Source organism: Rhamphochromis longiceps, linkage group LG20 (assembly GCF_057381845.1).
Source record: "Rhamphochromis longiceps isolate RC_006_pf linkage group LG20, R_longiceps_female_GT1.1, whole genome shotgun sequence".
Taxonomy (NCBI): Eukaryota; Metazoa; Chordata; class Actinopteri; order Cichliformes; family Cichlidae; genus Rhamphochromis; species Rhamphochromis longiceps.
In genome coordinates, this window is record NC_140576.1 from 35838030 (window position 1) to 35856742 (window position 18713).

General features: G+C 40.4%; 1 protein-coding gene across 1 annotated transcript in view; it reads right to left on the bottom strand.

Moving 5' to 3' along the window:
- The window catches only part of bcap31 (B cell receptor associated protein 31), a 28923-nt gene extending 11218 nt beyond the window's left edge, over positions 1-17705 (bottom strand). The window contains exons 1-5 of the mRNA XM_085393275.1: positions 17562-17705; positions 14024-14123; positions 11732-11832; positions 10685-10829; positions 626-761 (exon numbers count right to left, since the gene is read on the bottom strand). Coding sequence (XP_085249401.1) covers positions 626-761; positions 10685-10829; positions 11732-11832; positions 14024-14115 — 474 coding nt within the window. The 5' untranslated portion in view covers positions 14116-14123; positions 17562-17705. The remainder of the gene's footprint in view (positions 1-625; positions 762-10684; positions 10830-11731; positions 11833-14023; positions 14124-17561) is intronic.
- Between the last annotated feature and the right edge of the window lie 1008 nt (positions 17706-18713).

An 18713-nucleotide genomic window follows, 5' to 3' on the forward strand; every position in this document is an offset into this window, starting at 1 on the left:
AAGATGCAAACTCAGCAGCAACAAGTGCTTTAAGCTGATACTGTGATACTGTCAAAGGAGGTAACACCTCGAATCTGATGAAACACCTGGCGACGGTGTAATTTACGTTGAGTAGGCTAACCACGTTATTACATTAATGCATGTAAGGTGAACTAGCAAACACCGTCGTAGTTACATGCGGCTGTCTTCTTGTTTGATGGCAGATACTCCCTTCACCCTGGCCAAAAAGGCTAAAATGACCAAAGAAAAAGTGGAAAACAGTTAAACATGAGAGGTTTTGGACAAAGTTTGTGTTTTTTCCATTGTTTAAGCACTGCTTCCAGCCAAGAGTGATACCATATATGCCCCATAGCTGCAGAAAAGGCTAACATTGTTATCTTTTTACAAAAAAACCAGCTGAACATGAGAGGTTTTTGGACCAATTTTGTGTTCTCCATTCTTTAAGTACCGGTTTGAGCACAGTTTAAGCACCGGCACCGTTTCAAAAGTACCAGTTTGGCACCGGTATCGGATAAAACCTAAACGATACCCATCCCTACGGCAGTGTGACCCATGACCTCTGACGACTGGTTTTCTACCAGCAGAACTTGAAAAGCTCAAAACTCTGTGTGCGTGTTTTTTTCACCTCTTGCAACATCTCGTTGTCCTCCATGTATTTCTTGGCGGCATTGCTGGCGCCCTCCGCCTGCTTCTTGAAGGCTTCGTTGGAGGCCATGAGTGAAGCCTGCTGGGAGAGCAGAGTGGCCAGGCGACGCAGCAACCTGCAACAGACAAAACATCAGTATGTGATCACACTAAACAGACTGCTTATCAGCCTCCTTTAATTTGATAAACGTTTCAGCATCACCTGAAACTCATCAGTAAACATCCTGGAGAGTGGGCAGTACCCACAGGAGAACCATTAAATATCTTCCAAATGAACGAGCTTTGAATTTTGTGAATTCCAGCCATCGAGTATCCAAAACTAGTGATCTGTTTTACAAAACATCTACCACAAGATATTCCTGGTAAAGAGGGGCAGCAGATTCCAGGGGTTCATTTATATTTTCCACAGAAAAATTACATAAATGCTGAATTACTTAAAAACAGAGTTGCCTAGTATATCTGCAGGTATCTTTTAAAGAGGAATAGTAAACCATGCATGAGGTCATCTGACCGCAGCTTCTGAACAGAAGCAACAACGCAGTAAAGAGATTTTGAAATCATCAGATCAGGATCACCATGTTCCCAGTAAAGAGGTCCGGGATTATGACATCACAAAGTCAGGAGTCGCTTCACGCATGGATACATGTATAGTAACACACTGTGACCCCTGACATTTCCCCGCGTGCTGTGTGAGGCGTTCGTGCTGTGTGTGGCGTCGACAGGCGGTGATGTAATTGTAGCTCACTGTGGGTGGAGGGCGGGCGGGTACACTGAATATCTGCCCCCATTCATGTAAGTTGTGGGAGAGAATCACTGAGCTGCAGCTTTGGATTAAAGGAGTAGTCCAGAGTTTATTCTGAGCGGGCTGGAAAGTTTCAGAGCACTTCTGCCAACATAGTTATCAGACAGAAAAATAAAATGAAAGTATGAACCGTGCGTTTCCTCTCAGCTCACATCAGACTCCAGACTCTGAGACTTTTGATGTGAAAAGATCCCCACCTGCTCCATCTTTGGTTGTGGACAAAATGACACGTATTGAGATGCTTTTAGTGCACATACAGTAGGTTAACAAGCAGACAGTTTAGCATTTGATTTTAATTGAAATAGTATTTTCTACTTTTGCTTTTAATTCATTTTTTTTAAGTCTTCACAACAGTTTGCCTAGTTTCAGTGTTTTTGTTATGAATAACCTATTTGAATGAAACATTAAACACAGGAATGTAAAATCAGGCTTCTCCTGCAGAGATGAGTAACAGGACGCTGAAATTTGAAGCTGACTTCACTCTGTAAAAAACCTGCAGATGTGAAGCTTGCTGGGGGTAAATTTACCACCTCGGTGAGCAGTTACCTCGTGGCTGCTGGTTCCCCATCATGTGAGGCTGAAGCCATGTGCCAGTTGTAAATATCTCATTGGTGATGCATTCAGGAACATTCTGACAAACAGCAGAAACCAGCAGGTTCTGTCTGTGCAGTTTGACTCACACTCAACCTGCAGCTATTTTCAGGGTGTAAAACTTCCCCAGCAACACACAGCGCTGACAAAATGTCAAATACACACTGACCAGTTTCTGTGAGCTGCAAAAGTGACCCAATACACATTCACTCTGATCGATTATGCCCAAAAAACAGTCTCACTATTATTTAGGGCTGCCACAAACGATTATTTTGATAGTCGACTAGTCACTGATTATTTTTGCGATTAGTTGACTAATCAGATCATCATCCATTGTACGTAAAACTACAGCTTATTGCACCAGCAGCATCTGCTCTTATATAACTATCATTAGCTTACAGCTTTAAGCTTTTAAGGTGCTAACTAAAAATAAAGACAAGATGATAGTTTATTAAATTTTAATGAAATTTGCAGATTGTTTCGGTGAAGTTTAATAAACTCCTTGCTATCTAAAATATAACAGGACACCGGAGTATATTCTCCAGCATCTCACACTTCTGATAATCAGCTGTCTGCTTGACGTTTATTCAGCTGTGTAAAAACTATAACTTTAATCTCAGCCAAACCGATTTACTCAGGAACAAATAAAATACTAAAAAAAAAAAAAAAAGCCAAACAACATTTTTAATTTATCTAAGTGACTCATATGTTTAACCTGAGTAGCGAAAGACAGCGGTGGGTTTGAAAACAATTTGCCGGGAGTCCGGTGTTCTCACCGCGCTAGTGACCTAGCCCCCGGCTCGCTATCGAGCTAGTGGGTAACAGACGTCTCCGAAAACGTCGGAGCGCTTTTGAAAATATGTGGTGTCCTGATAAACTGAGCCGATATTTGAGGTTTACACAGCTACATTCTCGCCTGAAAATATGTTGAACGTTTATTTTGTGACCCAGAAAGAATAATAAGAGTAATATTAAAACTAACTAGCTGCCGCCATTGTTGGAAACTAAGCTGGGCCGCGCTATGAATTCTGGGACACAGCTGCTTCTTCTTCTTCGGGGTTTAACGGCAGCTGGCATCCTTGTACATGCAGTGCTGCCATCTTCTGTTTCAGTCCTTTATTACACTCTTAAATCCTGCTACTTATTCCTGCGTCTTTTGTGATCTTACAAAGCTTCAAACGACGCGTCGACTATTAAATCAGTCGTCGACGATTTTGATAGTCGACGTAATCGTAACTAGTCGACAAATCGTGGCAGCCCTAGTGCTAACTAAAAATAAAGACAAGATGGTAGTAGGGCTGGGCCATATTATACCGTTCACGGTAATACCGGTATAATGTTAGGCAACGATAGGAAAATGAAATATCGCGATAGAATATGAGTAAAACGCGCATGCGCAGTGCCTTTGTTTTCATACGCACATGGCTGATTGTTGAGTGAAACAGATGAACCAGAATTGGTTTGTAAAAATGGTGCAACTTCAGTGATGTGGAACTGGTTTGGTGTTTGTCCTTCAGATACACGACAAAGCACATTTTTTTTGCAGAACATGCAAGCGGCCGTCGTTATTGTCGGACTAAGATGCTCTTAAATCTGGGAGTAATCTGGGTCCTAAACTCCGTATCGTTCAGGTCAAACAACACTGCAGCATCACTGAGAGTTAAAAACTGTCTAAATTCTTTCATCTTTAATAAAACGATCAGCATTGCTGCTTTACCAGGTGTAACTATGAAGTTTAACTTCCAGGCATCCATGAAAACAAAATTTATTACATTTAACGGAGTTAGAAGTTAGCAGGAAGCTAGCGGAAGTTAGCTCGCTAGTTTCGCTAGTTACCTAAGCATGATATAGCATGTTCTGACTGAGAGATTTCTGAAAAAAATCAAACGTACAGCTCTGCTATCACTTCCAACATAAATGAAGACAGGAAACTAAACAGCAATGACGTTTGTAAGGTTACTGAAGTTGGGCTAGCTGGTATATAATGATGTGCTATGTGATCGCTAGCGACACAGCTATGTTAGCATAACATAAACAGTGAAGCTGGAGGACGAACACTAACACTTTTCCACTTATAAAAGTTAACGTTAAGGTTCCTGATAGTTAGAGACAAATGCAGTCGCATGGCAGGATGCTGTAAACGGACCAAACTTCAGTCAGGAGAACAACTGAGATAATCCATCCACAATACGAGGTTAGTCATTAATATACTGCAACAACATGGGAATAGAGCAGCTGCCAGAGAATTCAACATTAATGAATCAATGGTACAGAATTGGAGGAAGCAAGAAGAATGAGTTTAATCAAGTTTGATTTATCTGACTGCTTTGTTTCGCTTAATGTGCCTTATAATCCCGTGCACCTTATGGTCCGAAAAATGCGTACTGCACACTGCAGTTTAATGTTGCAAAGCACCTCTTTTTAACTTCAGTGGATATTATACATGGTTATGCTCAGTATATGTCAGCCCATTTCTACTGGAAATGATTTTTGGTTAAACTTTCAGCAAGGAATTTGCATTTGCACTGTTACATTTTTATAAAGCTTTAATGTACATAAAAACCAGCTTCTTGTTTAAGTGAAAATAAATGAAAGGTTGTCTTTTTGCGCTAGTAATGTTGTGGAGTTGTATTTTGTCTCGCATCAATTATATCGTCAGTTATATGTCAGTGCGCCCCAGGGTGGCTGTGGCTACAATGTAGCTTGCCATCACCAGTGTGTGAATGTGTGTGTGAATGGGTGGATGATTGGATATGTAAAGCGCTTTGGGGTCCTTAGGGACTAGTAAAGCGCTATATAAATACAGGCCATTTACCATTTACCATTTATATCGTTATCGCAAATTTTCAAATATATATCGTGATAAATATTTTTGGCCATATCGCCCTGCTCTAGATGGTAGTTTATTAAATTTTAATTAAATGTGCAGATTGTTTCGGTGGAGTTTAATAAACTCAGCCGATTTACTCAGGAACAAATAAAATACTGAAAAAAACCAAACAATAACACTTTTAAGTTATCTAAGTGACTTATATATATTTAACCTGAGTAGCGAAAGACGGCGGTGGGTTTGAAAATGATTTGCCGGGAGTCCGGTGTTCTCACGGCTCTAGTGACCTAGCCCCCGGCTCGCTATCGAGCTAGTGGGTAACAGACGTCTCCGAAAACGTCGGAGCGCTTTTGAAAATATGTGGTGTCCTGATAAACTGAGCCGATATTTGAGGTTTACACAGCTACATTCTCGCCTGAAAATATGTTGAACGTTTATTTTGTGACCCAGAAAGAATAATAAGAGTAATATTAAAACTAACTAGCTGCCGCCATTGTTGGAAACTGAGCTGGGCCGCGCTATGAATTCTGGGACACAGCTGCTTCTTCTTCTTCGGGGTTTAACGGCAGCTGGCATCCTTGTACATGCAGTGCTGCCATCTTCTGTTTCAGTCCGTTATTACACTCTTAAATCCTGCTACTTATTCCTGCGTCTTTTGGGATCTTACCAAACTTCAAACGACACATCAACTATTAAATCAGTCAGACGATTTTGATAATCACGACTAGTCGACTAATCGTGGCAGCCCTACTATTATTATTATTGTGCTAAATTTTGTAATTTCAGTTATTAATCTAACACACTGGGGCTTAATGATCTTTTAAATCCGCAGTATTTACAACAAGAATTTTCTTGACTTTTCAACAGAATTCAAATGAAATACAATTAACTGGGGACAGAACAGCTGAAGAGGAGCTGGAGAGGTCATCTGGTAGAGAATTACACTCAAAACTAGCAGGTGATTTCAACCACAAAGGCTGTCTGTGCAAGGGCAACAGTTGGTTTCTGACAGATTCATAGAGGAGATCTGAAAAGTAGCCAAATGGAGACCAACAGCCTGATCACATGGTGCTGAAAGGGGACCAAGGTGAGAGACTCAGCGGGACACATTCACTTAGACCAAAGAGTCTTTGTTTTGCTCAAGATTAATCACACTGGGTGACTCTGGGCATTTATGGTGAGGCAAATATGCACTACTGTAACAACGAGAGAAAACAAAATTTGCCTGAAAAGCCACACCTAGAAGTATGTTCTCCTTATTGATCTGTGCTGCTGTGTTAGCATAAGTAAGGCTGAAAAATATGTTAACTGTTAATAACACCACAGCTCAGCGGATGGTGCAGAGTATTGTAAAGGTATTCGAACACGCAGGATGATACATTACTTCTTAAGTAGTTAATAAGCAATGTTTTACTTCTGCAAAGGCACCAAGTGATTGTTTTAGCAACATCACTGTTCATGGTTTAAAATTCCCTCACTGCTTTTTCCCCAGCCTTGAATGTTTACTATAACAACACGGAAAATGTCGAAAAAACAGTGCATTAGTCAGGAACAGCGGTGGATTATTCCACACATGTCGCTGGATGCCATATTTGTTGCAGCAGGAGGGTGTGTGTGTATAGCTAGGTTTAAGTTTGGTGTCTTTAGCGGTTTAATAGATACATCAGGTTGTAAGTCTGATTTATCTTCTGCAACACCACAGCAGCCTGTTTGGATCGGTGTGTAAACTGCTTCAAGGTGACCAAAAGTGGAGTAGTTTACACGAGGAATAAAAGAGATTTCTCCATCTCAAGTGTCTCTAGGAGGAGCGACTGTCTGTTCCAAATACGGCTGTCAGTTACTTCACAGGCCTGAAATAATCTGACCAGGCAGCTGCCAGAGCTTCAGCCTTTCCACAGTCTTCTTCTTGGCTCAGGCTGGAAATTCTTGAGCTGGAGTTCCCAATCACAGCGGCCTGGCAGCGGAGGGCACGGTCTAATCTTCCTCCTGGCATCTGCTTTACAGCAGCTGTCGCATCACATGCTACGCTGCCACAGTGAGTCACAGAGCAGCAGCTGCTGCACACCAAAAAGTACCCCAGAAGAGCAGCAACAAGAAGGACGTGCTGCTGCCCCCTGCAGGCGACCAGGGGGCACAGAACAACTCTGCAATCAAAACTTCACCAAACTGATCTGTCCTGATTTATTTTCACTTAGACCCACCAGCTGTAGGTCAACCAAGATCCGTCAGGGTCACATGACCACTGACTGCTCAACTAAATATTTAGAAAGATTCAAAATAAAATCTCACACAACACTCACGAGAAGCCAGCTGACTGTAGCAGCAGCAACTCAAACTGAACCGTCAGCAAATAATTGTTATCAATAAAATACGCATGCAAATGTCATAAATTTCACCAACTGCTGCGTCGTAAGTAAGACCCTCTAAGGTTCAAGTAAAGCTGCAAAACTAATATAAATCTCTCAAATTATCTACAGGGTGTTGATTTGAGAGCTTGCTGTATTTTACCCTCCCGTAAAAAGACGTAGTCTTAGTGTAAGATCAGTGCATTCAGATCAGGCTTTTTATGCATTCAAATACTGTGAAAACTCAGGATTCAGACAGGCTGGTCTCCAAGTCACACTTTGTTTTGCAACTTTCTGATGAACACGGGAGACAAATTTCAGGTATTGACAATAACTGTGATACATACAAAAAGTAAATACTACTTCCAGCTGTTCCTTTTAGGGGTCACAGCAGATCATACACCTCCCTCCTCACCCTGTCCCAAATAAGACACGATATCAGAAATGATCTAAGACAATGGATCTGAGGATTTCACCTCAGGAATGAAGGAATGGGTAATTTCAGTTTTTCCTGCTGTAAAAAGGGAAATCTATTTATAGATTTCGCCATCCTCACATACTGACTTCTTAAGTCAGTATGTGAGGATGGCGAATGAAACAAGCCTTCTTCTTTGATGGACTTCACTGGTAACTTTATGGATTTTCAACCCAACAACAAGCCGTCAGACCAGTAACAACATGCCATGTTGCTGAAGTCTGAGGTTAGTTGTACTCAGTCACGTCTGACTCTGAGTGGGTCAGCCAATCAGGCTGCTTCGCACCTGTGAGGTCTCTGTCCAATCTGGATGGGGATTTACACTGTACAGTGGAAACACACACTGACAGACACACACACGGTCAGCTGCTCATTCTTTCCGCCCGACTTTAAATTCCTCTGAGTTTAGATCAGTCGGCCTGTTGGGTCTATTCTGGTGCGACTGAGTATCCCACTGCAAGCTCGCTTTAGGACAGAAGTTCAGAGAGAAGTTCAGCTGCACGCTGGTCCTATGTGGTTGTCTCCTCACTCCTCAGTGCACCGACAACCCTTTCGCTCTGTTTGCATGCTCCTGTGGAGGCTTCGACTGATTCAGCACTCCCAAGCAATCAGCCTTAATTAAGGGAAAGTCGGCTATAAAGTCGTCCCAACAATGATGAAGGCTTACTAATAACACTCTTACAGTGCAGCATCCACTCTGTGTCAAAAATGGAGGAAACTCAACAAGAGTCTGAGGTAGAGCTGGGCGATATATCGAGTTTTTAAAACATATCGATATATTTTTATACGAGATATAAGATGTGACAATATCCTTTATATCGATATAGTCTATGTTACGTTATAATTATAGTTGTGGAGCCGCAAGTTTGCCTCTCTTTCGTCCACTTTTGTCTCTACGCAACGTTACTCCGCCTCGCCTTCACTGAAGACAACTCCCCCTCCTACCCCATCGCTTCACGTGCAGGCAGCGACAAGACGGACACGGCAAATCTCCGTTAACGAGTTACTGCGCATCGCCCCATGCGTGGGGCTGGACGGCGTCAACGTGCTAACGAGCTAAACATGCTAACGAGCTAACCGCGCTAACGAGCTAACAGCGCTAACCCTAAAATCCTTTCATTCTCTCAAAAGTTGATAGCGCGCCTTATGTATGAATTCTGGTTGTGCTTGATGGCCGCGAACCGATTTTATGTGGTACACGGCGCTCAGCAATCTGTCAAAAAATGTTTTAGTACGACTTTGGTAAGCTACGGAGCTGCACCGCTTGATAGATTGTCGGCGCATTACGGCTACCGAGGAGCTTCGCGGAGTGATACGTACTGTGCATCAACGTAATATTACCGTATTGTGTGTGTATAAGGACCATAAATGGCACCTGTAAGAGACGTGGTTATGAAGTGGATTTCAAACTCCAGGCTGTCAGTCACACAGTAAAACTTGGGAACAGAGCAGCTGTGAAATCTGTCTGTCTTTGTTATTACGCTCAGCGTCTTTTAGTTTACATTTTGACTGCACAATTGTGAGCTCTTTGTTTAGCACAAAACAACCTTGTTTTCTTTTATTTATGGAGCATTATTATTTAATGAATGCTCATAATTTAATTTTGAGTAATTTTTCATGTACATCTGTGCTGTATGTTAATAAAAGTGCCTGTGTGACATCTGGGACACAGCTTTGACTAAGAACTCTCTTTTTGTTCTTACTTTATGGCTTAAAAAAAAAAAAAAAATCGAGATATATATCTTATATCGCCACCCAGCTAAAAAATATCGAGATATGAATTTTGGGTCATATCGCCCAGCCCTAGTCTGAGGAATCTTCATGGCATTAAATCTCTTAATTTGCAGTTCTTTTCGGAGTTTGTGGTGAATGATTTCACCGCTCACACAGCTGGAAACAATTTTACACTTCAGCTCCTGATTTTAATTGTGTTGAAACTGTTAGATTTAGGCATTAAAAACCACTAGTTTCACCCCCATGCGACACTTAATTGGATAAATGGTTAACAGGATGGCGAAGGGGTGTAGAAAAAGTTACTGGTTTCACTGCTCTGGTTTCTTTTACAGCAGGATGACAGACTTTGGTGGAGAATGTGGACAACATACGTGCTACAGACACCAAAACTATTACTGCTGAATTACAACAGAGTCAAAGTCTGTAACACAAAAAGTGGCCATGTGTCCAACAACACAAACAGACTTCTGTATTGTGACAATTTTAGCACAGGATCAGGCAGCTCTTTGCCTCTTTTAAAACTTAGTGCGCTTATTTGCATTGTTTGTTTTATTTTGGATCTATTTTTGAAATATGTTTTAATTTAATTAATACTTTTTTAATGATCTAACAAAAAACAAGGAATAAGAAGACCGTGTCTTTAATTTTAAAAATTGCCGCAGTTCAGAAATGTTGCACCTTCTTTAAAAACCCTGAGCACAGCTGATCTTTTGTGATCTCTGAGTCTAAGCAGAGCTCGGCCTGGTTACTACCTGGATGGGACACTGCCTAGGAACTAGTTTACAGCACCTTATCTTACCCTTCCCTTTATAAAGAGACTCTTAAGTGGAAGTGGGAGGGCAAAGAAGATGAAACCACCTTTTTTGTGATTGAAATCGAAAAAAACTAAACAAAAAACCCACCGGAAAACCCACAGAGCTCAGATCTGTAACGACAGCCCATGGAGGAGAGTCGGTCTGGCTATAATGACACACAAACAGAATTTAGACTCCATGAGGTCGAGTAGTCCAGATGCACGAGGCAGCATCATGTATCGTTCCCATCCTGATCCAGAAAGTTCGATCAGATATTAGTGGCGATGTGCCGATCTATGAAGCCGATCTAGTTCGACCGTTTAGGTCGTTCTCTGAGCAACTATCCGATTGCTAGCACAAAAGCTAACAGCTGTATCCTTGGTTTAAAGTCTTTCCAGTGAAGTGAGGCTACTGTGGCTGATCCTAAAACTTAAACAGCTTGAGGTGAGGGGTGTGTGTGTGTCTTACAGGCAGAGCAGCAGGGCGAAGCCAGCAATGTACTCGTTCCTCTGTGCTCTGAACAGCTTCATGTGGATGTGCTCGATGGCTGTCGGGTGGTTTGCCAGATCCACCTTCTCCGTCACACTGTACTTCCTCACCTCACGGAAAGCATCTGTACAGGAAACACACGGAAACGTCACCTTTCTGCATCTTTAATTCACAGTAAACTTATTTTGTAGCTGCACTGTAGCTCTGCTGCTTCCCTGCTGGCTGAGGTACAAAGTCGGTGCTTACTGGGAGCAAACACTGTCCTACCACACACGCACACAACAGAACTGATTTCTGGCACAGGTACTGAACTGTTAATGGTTGATGTTTTTAAAATCCGAACTTAAACAACTGCTTAAAATAATTATTATTAGTAGAAAACCTCTTGCTCTAAGTAAACTCTCTGTGAGGCCGTTGGCAGGAAAAACCTGGTTTATGTTAGAAGCTAGTTCAAATCACGATGTGTGGTAAACCTGGGCGGATAAATGTGGCTACTGAGCAGAGAAGTACTGGATATACTGTCACAATACAACATGTAATTACAGTTGTACTTCCTAAACAACATTTAAGCATATGAAAAAATAAAGCTGTCTTTCTGCACAACCAAATGAGTAGCTTCTATGTTTAGATGGAAACATCTCGAATCCCTGTGATCTGCGATCCCTGTGATCCAACTACGACAGATGTTATGTATCTGGGAAAATTTTGCAGTTACTTTGATGCTTTACAAAATCACAGACTGATGCCGAACTTTAATTTAGTTTTAAATGTTATAAAAGCCACACATTATTTCTGCCTAACACTCCTTTGATAAAGAGTTTGGCAACATTTCATCAGCTGGACTCTGAACACGCTGTTATTACAAAGTAAGGAACTGATGGTGCCGTTGTTTACCCGTGCTTCATCAAACTTGATTGAAATGGAGCTACAGCAGCGTCCTCCACAGACTGGAAGAATGCAGAATATCGACTACACTTTGGCTAAAGGCCACCTCCCAACCAATCAACAAAAGCACTGCAGACGTACCGATGAGCAGAAAGACGAGGATGGCGATGGCCACCATGAAGGCGGTGTTTCCATAGAGAGTGATGGCCTTTATGATGCGAGATTTGAAAATGCTGTTCCACCTAAAAAAACAACAACCAGGAGAATAAAACACAAATCAGTCGGCAACTTCAAGAAGTTCACTTTTATACATTTTTACATTATAGAGACATTAGAGTCACTTTTCTTTTCTTTGTTTATTTTTTTACTCTTTGTTTGGAGTAATCTGAATGAGTTTTTTGTTATTTTATGAAGCCATTATTTAATTTTTAAATGTTCTGTTGGACACTACTGGTTCTGCAGGACAGGAACTGAACTTCTGGGATAATTAAAATCCATCTTATCGCATCTTTTGGGAGCCAAAAGTGATCCTAGCACGCTTGAAGTGATGGAAAAAAAAAGGAAGAGAGCAGAAGAGAAAGGATGGACGAATGAATGGTGATCTTAATGTTTTACAACACAGCAACTAAGCCTGGAGCTCTAGCCCCCTCTAGGGGCCAAACAAAAACAGACATGAGCTCAACTGTGCAGTGACCTCTGCAGGAAGCTGGTTATTAAGAATATAGTTAGTACAGTTTTATATTTATTTTTTAATTTGCTTTAGTTTGAGCCATTTTCTAGAGTCAGTTCTTAGTACTTTTAGAACTTTTAACAGTTTCAGTTTTGGGGGTTTTTTTCCATATGAGGGAGTTGGATACACCAAAGTTTCAGTCTGAATAACCACGTTGCTATTATATAAAATTGCACATTTTCATTTTACACAGTTTAAGTACAATTTCATTTTGTTTTATTTTTATTTTTGTTGTCTAAAAAACAAACAAAAAACATGTCGACACCTTGTTTTATTAAATTGTAATTATGGTTAGCAACAAAACTGTAAAGTAAGTTGAGTTGTTGTTTTCCTGCTTCCATCTGTGGAGTCATGAATCAAGAACAATGATATTGCGGTGTGAAACTGACTAAAAGGGACAACAATATTACTTATCCTTGTTGTTTCTGGGTTAATGTACCATCCAACAAACGCAACTGTTGCTCAAAGCCTACATAGGCAGAGGTCATGTTATTGCATTTATCCATGTTAGGTTACACCATTGCTACAAACAGTCAATCAGATAAAAATGATAAACTTTCTTTCACATATGAAAATAACAAAACAAAGGCTATTTTTAATTCTTGATATCTAGTTAGATAAAATAATTTAAAAACTCCTCTATGAGGTCTAGCACTAAAACTTCTCTACTTTTATTGACTTTTTTCTTTGTTGGATTTCAGCTCGTATCAGCGCTGTGCCGTGTGTGCAGAGTTAATCAGAGCTCATCATTCGGCAGTCAGGAGGTCTTTTAATGTGATCACAGTCACACAGAGCTGCTCTGTTTGAGGACAAACTGAACTCTGCTGCTTCCATCAGCGAGCTTCACGCTTCTCCAGCTAAAAATTAACGGCCAAAGCTTCCTCTCATGGAGCCAACAGCACACGGACACAATGTTGTAAATGCTTTGCATTGGCTGCTTTAAACCCAGATGGGCCAAGATTTATCTCGCCGTCTGTTTGTCGTGTGACAGTATCGAAAATCCATGATTGGGGAAGTTTTCAGCAAGGCAGAGAAAACATTCAATATCCAGAATTGTCTAATTGTCTGTAATTTTTCCCATGAAAGACACATCCATCAGCAGGGTTGTTAAAATGTCTGATTTCTATAGAGGTACTTTCTTGTGATTGTGATACTTTGTTTTGTTTTCAAGGTGTACTAAACTACAAAAGGATCGGTGTAGGGATGCATGCATCAAAACTGGTCCCCTACCAGCCCAAAAGCTCGGCAACAATGAGCCGACATTACTGGTTGTGTCATGTGCATCTGTGAAATCACCACAGCCTTATCACCTTTCCCTCTCTGTAAAGTGGCACTCTGAGCTCCAGCTGATACATCAACTCAAACGACGGCAAGCATAAACTCGGTGGAACAAAAAAGTGTCAACAGTTTGGAGATATTCCACACTGGTGCACCAACACCTTGTTTGTATGTTTGCAAATGTTTTTATTGACTAAACTGCGGTCAAACCCAGCTGACTGACAGCTTAGACGATAATCTCTCTCATTTAAAAGTGAAATGGATTGAAAGTCATTTCTTTCCAGCTGCTAGTTTACTACAAACTACTGACCTTTCCAGGCAGTAGTTTGTACTGGCAGATATCTTAAGCCAAGGTAACGCTATCAGATTTGAGCTGGAAAAAGCCTGATGCCAAGACAGGTGTGTGTGAGTCAGGTGTTACCCACCTCTTGGGTGAGATGAAGGGAATGCAGAGCAGCAGAACTAAGAAGACCTCAGCGTAGAGGAAGGTGGCCACCGCAGTCCACTGCAGACTCATCCTGACTTCTGAACAGGAAACACAGCAGGTTCACATGTCAAAAACACCATCACATGGCACTTGATCATGACATCTACAGTTAATCGTTCTCAATAAGCAGAAGAACAGAATAACTACTTTATTGCCATTCACAACGTACAGCAGTTAGTGCACATTAGAACAAACTGTATGACTTTAATCCACCCAGTTATCAGACACTTTCATCCATCAGTGCTCTGGCTGCCTCTGGCTGATGTGCTGCTCTGATGTTTAACATATTCATTTCATCAGATTGAGAATTAACGTGATAACATACCAGTCACACAAACTACCCAACTGACCGAGGCAGGAACAGTGTGCTCTGTCACGTAAAACTCAGACCCTAACAAAACTTTAAATCCAACAGTTAAACTGAAAGTGGCAGTTTCACAGCACCTCTGCTTAGCACCTATTGCATTTTAGCTCCTCCTGGTTTGCAGCAGTACCGGCGAAAAGTGTGAAGCCAACCGTCTTTCTTTATAATTTACTAGGAAAATTGGAAATACTATAGATACAAAACACATGCAAACATAAGTATATTAAGGCAAAAAAAACATTTGTATTAGCTTGAAAGTCAATATTTGCTGTAACTGCCTTTATTATTGAACACAGCCTAAACTCTAGTCAGCTTTCTTGTCATTCAGGTCTTCAGGAATGACTCAAGGAAATTCAAAGCTCTGTTCTGGATGTTAGCTGGTTTCTGGGAACAAACTTCCAGAAAGCCTCAGATCAGCTGAAACACTCAGTTTATTTAAATCCCGGTTGAAGACTCACCTGTTCTCAGCTGCATTTGAATAAAGCACCAAATCCACAGTGTTTTACTTTTAAGCTTAAATTTCAAAACTTACATTTAACTACTGATTTTATCTACTGTTCCTTCCTTTTTTTTCTCCATTTTAAATCATGCTTTTTGTTTCTGTTTTTTAATGTCTCTGTAAAGCACTTTGAATCACCTTGCTGTTGAATTGCGCTATATAAATAAACTTGCCTTGCCGTTTGTTCCACGCTCTATAAAGATGATCTCAGACTTCAATAATGTTAAAGTTTGCTTTCCAGGGAGGCCAATCAGAATCCAAATCCCTTTATTGTCATTAAACATCAGACATTCAACAAATACAGAAGCAACTTCCTGTGAGCAGCATTTAGAATAGATCCATCCATCGCAAACACACAGAGACAGACAACCACTCGCACTCACATTCACACCTGTGAGTCAATCATTAAATTCAGAACAAATAACAATAGAAACAAATATAAAAATACAAACAACATAAATGCAAAACGTTTATACAGATGTGCAAGGGTGCTAATATGCATGTTGTTGTGTGTATGCGTTGTATGCATGAGAGAGGTGTGTGTTTTGAGGTGGGGCATGTGTGTATCTGTGCTCAGTATGATGGCTTGTGGAAAGAAACTGTTCCTGAGTCTGGATAGACCTGTAGCCTCACCCTGAGGGCGGCAGGCCAAACAGGTGAGACCCAGGAATGGGTGGAGTCTCTTGTGATTGCCTGTGTAGATGTCAGTAACTGACATCTATTTTATTTTTACTTTTAGATGCATTTTATTGTATTGATGGTGTGTTTGAGATCTTTGTCTTACTGAAAAATGAATCCAGTGGTGAACCACACACTGCTGGCTGAAACGCTCCAAACTATGACAGTCTCCACTGTGTCTAACAGCTGGCTGTAGACACTCACTGTTGTACTGCTCTCCCAACCTCCAGACAAAAAAAAAATTCATATCTGGATCCATTGCTCCATAGGAGTTCTTGTGTAATCTGCCTCTGACCTTTCTCCCAGTTTCCCTTCCTGAAGAATGGCTTCTTGACAACCAGCCTTTCATTGAGACCATTTCTGAATTCACCTGGTAGACATACCGGTAGCTTTTTAGGCACGACACTTTGCCCAGTTTCCTCACATTTTTTTAAGGACACACTGCACCTTGTCATTTGATTTTTGGGGTTTCCTCTGTTTTCTTGTATTATTGTAGGGTCTGTATTTTACAATATAAAGCACCTTAAGGCAACAGTTTTTGTTATTTGGCACTATATAAATAAAATAAAACTGAACTGTCAGCCACGTGTAGCCACAACACTGGCTCATCCCTTGAATTAGGTGCCTTTTTATAATGAATAGTTCACAGGTTAGAAAGCCAAAATAAAATTATTTGAAAATGGAGCATGGACTGGACTGAAAATGAGTGAAAAGGCAGAACAAACATCCAAAGAAAAACATTTGAAAGATTGGAAAACTATTACTTTAACACCACTTTGAAAAAGTCTGACTCTTTGGAAACTAAAGAAAAAGAAGCGAGGAGTGGCTCAAGACTTTCACATAGTTCGGCATGAAATTTAAAAAAAGAAAAAATGTAAATGGGTAACTGTCATGTTGCTGATGTTGTGGAAGCCAGATTTTCACAGATCATACTTTATAAAAAATGTTACAACCCCATGAAAGTGGATTTTCAGTGTATGGCTTCTTTCAGCTAAGCTTAATGACATTTTTCTAAAAATGCACTCCTAATCCTGTTTTAGGATTAAATCTAATAAACTCATTTACTTCTTCCACAAAACTGAAAAGCAACACAGCCCACTTTAGAGCAACCCGATGGGTGGAGGCCGGAGGCTTCTCCTTATTCTGAGATTGACGTCTTTGTAGACGATCCCTGACAACAATAAGTGAAAAAGACAAAAGCTAAAACAAAATCTGAATAAAGCATTTGAGTGTTTTCTTTGGCTGTGTGCAGTGTGAGCACTCGTGAGGGGTTTGCTTTGCTTCAGATATGGCAGCTCAGAACAGCTGTGTCATTGCGGCTCCGCAAAAACTGCAGAAACACAGCGCAGCATCACGCCTCCTTACACATTAAAACACTGATAACGCCCCTCATCGATCCCACAACACTGTGCTCCCTGTTACAGCTCACTTCAGCCAACAAACCAACCCACAAAGATTCACTGGCAGTACATTTTACCAGCTGCGACACTCTCAGCTGTCTGACCTAAAAACTTTACTCTCCTACCAGCACTCATTTCACATCTTCCCAATTTGCAGACTCTCCAGTGAGCAGATAAATTTGCAGGTCTATGTATCTGCTGGAACTAAAGTCCATAAAATGAACTATGTGCTGGGAAGTAATTAAATTTGTTTTGTTTTTTTACATTAGCGAACTAGCATGCTAGCTAGTTTCCCCTTACTAGTTACGTTTTCTTTTAGAATTACCCAGGTTATTACTGAAGGTTCAGTCTATTTTCTGGAAAACCGAGCATTCTGTTTCAAATTCACATCTATTCCAAGCGCTTGTTTCCAAAAACAAGTCACTTATTTCGCGCCACTCGCTGAAGCTAACTGTTGGTTGCTGCTAGGAGCAGTTAGCCTCGGTAAGCTGGAAAGAATCGGGGTGCTGATTGTTAGTGAACAGGTGGGACTCACCTTAACAAGCACCGCACACAGGCTAGGAGATGCGTCCGCACTGCACTTCCAGGAGCTTCAATTCTCCACTGACTCTGCTGTTAGCTGCTAGTTTAGCCTCCTGCTGTAAACACTTCCGGGTATTTTAGTGCCAGCTCATCTTGAAATATGATTGGACACGGAGCCGGAAGAGCGGAGGCACGTGACCTATCGTTGCGTCACTTTATTGTTCTATAGTAATCATTGAATGAATTTATAATTATTATCTTTTTGTACCTCACGTGATATTACATCTTTTGTTGAATGAAAAATACCATGCGATAATTCCAGTTAATTCCTTTAGTAGCTTACATTGCTTTTTAACGTGATAATTAATTGCATTTCAATTAATTTGAATGTTTTTTAAATTCACCAATTATTGTGTAAATTTTTATTTTATTGTTTGGTACACATGACCCTCATAACAACATATTGTTGGAGGTGTATGCACATAAGCCACGAATTAATGAAATACTACGATATGCGTGTAGTCTCTGCGCATGAGATTTTAATCTCTGAAAAAAAATTAACTTAAATTTAGACCACCATGTTTTGTAGCATGTTACATTTTATTTGTATCAGATACGATATACATATAAAATATGTAGTATACAGATTAAACGCTCATTTAATTAGTAGTTCCTTAGTCTATCCAACAGAGGGAGACACTGTCCATTAAAATCAGGCCTGTTTCAAAACAAGGACAAGAGCCTGCTCTGTTGTTCTATTTCCACAGGTAATTATTTACATGTGGAACTTGTATTTTAAAAAATATTTATTTAAATAATATAAATGCAAACAACTATGTCTGAAGTATATCAGATTCACATTAATTGTTTGTTTTTTTTCATTGGCCTGTGACTGGATAAAGACCTGCATGAACCGAGGGTCCCATGGCAAAAATGTTTTCTCATAATCCTTACTGATCTTTAGTCAGCTGACTTAAAAAAAATTACAGCTGACTTAAATTACAGCTAAAAAAAACTAAAAATAGGATGGAATAATTTGGAAATCATTAAAAGACAATATTACACCTTTGAAAATACTGGACTTTATTGTTTTGTTTTGGGGTTTTTGTTTTTATTCTAACATGATCTTTAGGTCATCACAATGGTTTAAATGGTTGGGATATTA